The sequence below is a fragment of the Triticum dicoccoides genome, chromosome 1A (assembly GCF_002162155.2).
Source record: "Triticum dicoccoides isolate Atlit2015 ecotype Zavitan chromosome 1A, WEW_v2.0, whole genome shotgun sequence".
NCBI classification, from domain to species: Eukaryota; Viridiplantae; Streptophyta; class Magnoliopsida; order Poales; family Poaceae; genus Triticum; species Triticum dicoccoides.
This window is the reverse complement of record NC_041380.1, coordinates 397,867,917-397,873,551: the sequence shown is the minus strand read 5'-3', so window position 1 is coordinate 397,873,551 and position 5,635 is coordinate 397,867,917. Positions and strand designations below refer to the sequence as shown.

At 52.5% G+C, this 5,635-nt stretch overlaps 1 protein-coding gene across 1 annotated transcript; it reads left to right on the top strand.

The window, feature by feature from the left end:
- The first annotated feature begins 2,763 nt into the window (after positions 1–2,763).
- Positions 2,764–4,433, top strand: LOC119275659 (cyclin-P4-1-like). The gene is made up of 2 exons (XM_037556553.1): positions 2,764–3,308; positions 3,909–4,433. The coding sequence occupies exons 1-2, from the start codon at positions 2,884–2,886 to the stop codon at positions 4,213–4,215; spliced, it is 732 nt and encodes a 243-aa protein (XP_037412450.1). The 5' UTR covers positions 2,764–2,883; the 3' UTR covers positions 4,216–4,433.
- The last annotated feature ends 1,202 nt before the right edge of the window (positions 4,434–5,635 follow it).

The window sequence follows — 5,635 nt, the reverse complement described above, 5'->3', positions numbered from 1 at the left end:
GCTGCCTCCTTCAGATCTCGCTCTTCCGCAAACCAAGAGATGATCTCTCGCATCTTCTCCATCTTCTCCTCGTCTCCGTTTGCAATCTCCAGTATGCGCTTCTTGAGCCGTAGCTTCCAGAACGCCATGGATCGCCAGGAGGCGGCATGCTTTGGTGTGTGAGAGGTGGTGTGGGATCTCGTCGAGGAGTGAGGGAATGGCTGCACCACTCCGCGCCGGGGCTTTAATGGCCCTCCAGTCATGGCGATCTCTCTCCTCCTTGACCTCGATCCACGCAACGCGCCGCGCTTCCTCTCCTGTGCCCAGCACCCTAACCACCAAAACAACGTGACAACGGAAAACCACTTGTACACCCTCACCTATCTCTTCATCGTCGTGCACGCACCACGAGTCCACACAGAACCCGTGGTCGTCTAGCAACGCCAGTCACCACGAATTCACACGCCGTAGAAGAATCCCTCGCTGGAAAATCAGCAGTGCGGGTCAGAGACGAGGTGAACCGCCCACCGGCGATCCCCTGACGGCGGCGGATCCGTGCCGCCGTGGTGGCGTGGTGAGACTGCGTCGCCCAGGTGCCGTGTTGGTTCCCAAGTTGTCAAATTAGTTCAATCCGATTAGAGATGTTGTAACCTTCATAAGATTTTTGCAGCTTATCTGTATAAGAAGACACACCTCGGACGTGTGTTTAATTTCCCGTTTTGCGTCGGCTAAATCCATCATGCACATCTGAATTTCCAGCGAAAGATTATGTCCACCCAAGTAGGTCCATGGTGACAAAAGATTGGTTGGTGCAACACACTTATAAACATATATACTGCATGTCTTAGATGGGATCATAGCATACCCCAGACCCAGAGTGTACCTTCTCTCCATCTTCCGGAAAGGAGACATTGAAAACCTTTGCTTAAACCTGATGATTAGCATCTGTGGATCCAACCTTTTCTTTGCTCCATCGGGATAAACTAGTCCGCCCTCACATGGACGAGGCAGCTGGGAGCCTGCCTGGGACCGGCCAGTACTACTAGGACTGTAGCACAGTATCCCATAAAATCGGCTATTGAATCCCAAAAGGGCCAAACAATTGCAGGAAAATACCTGACAACTGGACCGGGGCAGGACCGGCAGGGGACACACTAACACTATAACGTGCCAAGGTGTCGCACTTGCACATGCGCCTTCTTGCTTGTGGGCATATTCCCTTCTCCTCTCCTCCGGCCAGCGGCTACTGATCGGATCAATCGAATCCATACATACATCTGCTGCTCAATTTCACCCCAATAAGAAGAAGAATAACAACAGTTACTAGAAGGCAGATTTGTCGAATTTTGATCCACGATGGTTTCTCCGATCCGACTCATTTAGACCAAGTTTTGTCGAGAATCATGGCAAGAGCACTGACTTTGAATTATACTCCCTCCGTTCCTAAATATAAGTCTTTACAGGGATTCCAATTACATACGGATGTATATAAATGCATCTTAAGTTTAGATTCATTCATTTTGTTCCGTATGTAGTCCATTTAGTGAAATCTCTACAAAGACTTATATTTACGAACGGAGGGAGTAGGAAGTACTCTACTAGAGATATACTCCTAGTCCTATATCATGCAGAGGCAAGTGACAACCACAATTTCCCTAAAAGAAAGAGTGACACCCACAATATGTAGATGCGGCTCTTCTGTGGCGGAAGGAAGGAAAGGAAAGGAAACGACGAAAGAAAGCAGATGATGATTGGTGGTGGAATCACATGCATGCATGCTCGCCCGACGTGAGGGGCAACGTGCACGGCCTAGCTGTCTCTCCCCGCCCGAATCAGATCACCGCTCCACGCACAAACATGACCCGACTCCGCTTCATGCTTCCCTCCTCGACTCAACTACTGTACGTGCTACTCCTACTCGGCTGACTCCCTTCTTTACCCTACATTCTACACCTGCATTGCATTTGCAGTCTACACCTTCATGTTCCAGAATACAGAGTGTGTATGCGCGTTGCATAGAGCTTAGTTGATTAATTAAATACAGGGAGCACTACTACCTTTTCAATTTCACACCGTAAGAATCAATGAACTACTGGGTATTTACCGTCTCGGGCACTTGGTCGTTATTTAGGCGAGCAGAAACACCCCCTCGTACGTCTCCCGCCGACGAGCTGGGCAGGTACGTTGCACGCGGCCGCCGGCTGCGGCACACACACGCACGAGCTCGGCGTGCGAAACGCCCTAATTTCCGGTGATTTCTCGGTGGACCGGAGAACTAACTAACTGGAGATACTACGCCCGTACGCTGCCTACCAGCTTGGAAAACGACCGGCGGCCGGATCTCAAGAGGATTTCTCACCGCCGCGCACGTAGTTTAACTCTGGAGACCTCTCTCTTCCTTGACCCTGCCCGACACCAGCGATCTGCGAGTTAAGGCGTGGTCACCGAGAGATCTCGGCAGAGTTTCGGCCAGGCATGCATCGGCCGTCGTCGAGGTCACGCACGGCACGGCCGGCTGGGGCCTGCTGTCATGCCCGATCGAGCTGTCCAGCCAGCCATGGCACGTACGCCATCCAGACCCCCAGAGTTTTACCAGCAGTCGGGCAGTTTCACCGCAGGTGCCGCTACGCTATCGCCGCCGCCGCCGACAAATTTATTCCACCTGCGCAGCAGGCGTACAGAGCAGCAAAGATATCAAAGCGCCCTCCCACCCACGAATTCCTCCATCCTCTCCTTTGGCGTCCGTTTCACTTTCCCTCCAACCCTTTATATCCTCCACCACCTCCCACCCCACCCCACCCCCCGCTCGCTCGCGCTCTCTCTCTCTCTCTTTCCTTCACCTCCAGCTCCGAGCAAGCTAAGAGCGAGCTCGGCCAAGAAACTGAGGGAGCGATCGGTGGGCCGATGATGACGATGGCGGCGGAGGACCAGGCGGCGGTGCCGCGGGTGGTGTCGATCCTGTCGGCGCTGCTGGAGCGCGTGGCGGAGCGCAACGACGTCGTCGCGGCGGTGGAGCGGCGCATACGGGACGTGGAGGAGCAGCAGGAGGAGGATGATCAAGGAGAAGACGGCAAGGAGACGACGACGACGGCCAAGAAGAAGAAGGCGGTGTCGGCGTTCCAGGGGCTGACGAAGCCGGCCATCTCCGTCGGCGGATACCTGGAGCGCATCTTCCGGTTCGCCGGCTGCAGCCCCTCCTGCTACGTGGTGGCCTACATCTACCTCGACCGCTTCCTGCGCCGCCGCCCCGCCCTCGCCGTCGACTCCTTCAACGTCCACCGCCTCCTCATCACCTCCGTCCTCACCGCCGTCAAGTTCGTCGATGACATGTATGTATCCACACCATCATCCATCCATCCCAGCTCATGCAAACTCAAAATCTCAGCCCCAAATTAACAACAAACAAACATCGAATTACACCATCTGCATTCCTGTTTGGGCCAGTAGGATTAAAGCGATCTACTACTACCGGATAAACTGAACCATAATTGAGGTCGTTCAGTGCAGCATGATCATTTAACTGAGGCAGATTTAAATTAAATCTGCAGTCCAATTGGGCTCCGAGTCTGATCTGATCTGACTTTGCGATCCCTTTGTCGTGTCGTGCCGAGCACACGACCGACCTCACGGACCGCCGCTGTGTGTGTACCAGCCATGCGGGCCCGGCCGGCTCGCATTTTTTTCCCACCATTATTTGGATTCCCAACTGGCACGCCACCAACCGGAGCCAAGCTAGCCATTGCCGTTTCTAGCTGGTCACGAGGACAGCTCACAGACGTCCAATTCGATGTCTTCGCCGCCACCGCAATTCACCATTGCTGTCAAAACAAGCTTGCTGCTGTTGCTGTTGATGCGTCGATCGCGCGCAAAGCTTTCGCGTGTCCTCGAAGAGAAAACTTGACGAATGTTTGTTGTGAATGTGAATGCAGATGCTACAACAACGCCTACTTCGCGAGGGTGGGGGGGGTCAGCCTCATGGAGATGAACTACCTGGAGGTGGACTTCCTCTTCGGCATCGCCTTCGACCTCAACGTCACGCCCGCCGTCTTCGCCTCCTACTGCGCCGTGCTGCAGACCGAGATGGCCTACCTCGAGCACCCGCCGCCGTCCATCGACGCCGTCTCGCCCACCAGCTTGCTGCAGCACTGCTTGCCCGACCAGGAGGTCGACACCGCCGCCGCCGCCGCCGCTACCAAGTCCGGCTGCCACCGACACCAGCAGCAGCTCACCGTCTGATCGATGGAGCTCTTCCCCCCTCTCTCTTTTTTGTCCCTGCGGTGTCAACTGTCATGGTCTCTTCTTTTTTCCTTTTCTTTTCCATTTACCGTTCTTGGTACATAGGTGTTGGTTAGCTAGGATGGATTTCGCCATTGTTGGAAGGATCGATCATGAATGGAAGAAGGGATCGGATTGAGATTGTGCGCGCCCATTGTTTAACGAGCTGAGATGCTGCTAATCTAATCTGTGTGCATGTGAGTCACAGCACACTGCATCTGCATGCTTTGCTTGTCTCCTGTCTGTTTCTTTTCCTCTGCTCTTCTTTTTCTGTTTCCCCCGCTTTCTGGAGCGAACTATTCGCCGGGGAAAAGGTGATTTACTATGATTGGATGGATGGATCGGACATCGTGGGATGGCGGAGATTGGAGAATAAGCGGGTTTGATGCTCAGAACATGGCATGTTTCTTACTATGCGCTGCATGGTGTGTGTGTGTGTGTGTGTGTGTGTGTGTGTATGCAGTGTTGGGACAAAATCGGCCTCACCGGAATGCGGCGGAAAATGACGGCCAAGGGTTTATTTGCTTCGCAGGAGACTGAGTAGTAATCCCCCTCGGCGTTCCGAACGTGCAGGAGTCTGAATTTATGAGCAGAGTGGTGGAAATGGCAGTCACTCTGACTGAAATTGTGTCTTGAGGCAACGGGCTGAAACTGTCAGTGACAGATTCAGTCAGATGTTCTGACCAGAAACAGCTTAGTCAGAAATATAATCCATGCTAAAACCATCAATGCTTCTTCAGACGCCTTTTATACTGAATTTTAAAAAAATCTTCAGAGCTCAGTTCCCTCTTTGCAAGGACAATGCAGTTACCATACACAGCTTCCGCGAAAAGAACACCGACAAGTTACTGCGGTCGCTCCATGTTTATTTCGATCTAAATTCTCCACAAGAGACAAGCAAAAGTCCAATGCACAAATGATGAGACCCTACAAGGAAATGGGGCGAGCATCTTGGGTGGTGTGCAGGCGAGGAGGAGAAGATTTGATGATCAGAAACAGTAGACGCATCGGCATCAAGGTGATGCGGGTTGCCAGTGAAAATACAAGGATGGATCGGAAGGAACGTGGTGTGCATGTAGATGTAGGGCTAGTGGCTGCGCCTTTTGCGCTGTAGTAATATATAATGCCTTCGGCCTTAATGCGGTGAGCTGGATTAGAACATGGCTGGTCACATGAAATTCCCAAGGATGAGCCAACAGCAAGAGAGAGAAGTACGAACACTCCCTCCCAACTTTTTCCGAGAGATGAAAATCATTAGTACACGGTTTGCAAAAACGTCTTACATTAGTGTACAGAGGGAGTACTGCACAATGTTGAAGCTGGTGCATGTTTTGCTTGTATTAGTAGAAAATAGTCAGCATTACCAACGCCTGTAAGTTTT

What these genes read in the sequence shown, in the direction of transcription:
- LOC119275659 (XM_037556553.1), top strand. Translation starts at nt 2,884, where the DNA reads ATGATGACGATGGCGGCGGAGGACCAGGCGGCGGTGCCGCGGGTGGTG. An exon ending in GTCAAGTTCGTCGATGACAT is followed by an intron (nt 3,309 to 3,908) that starts GTATGTATCCAC and finishes ATGTGAATGCAG; the next exon opens with ATGCTACAACAACGCCTACT.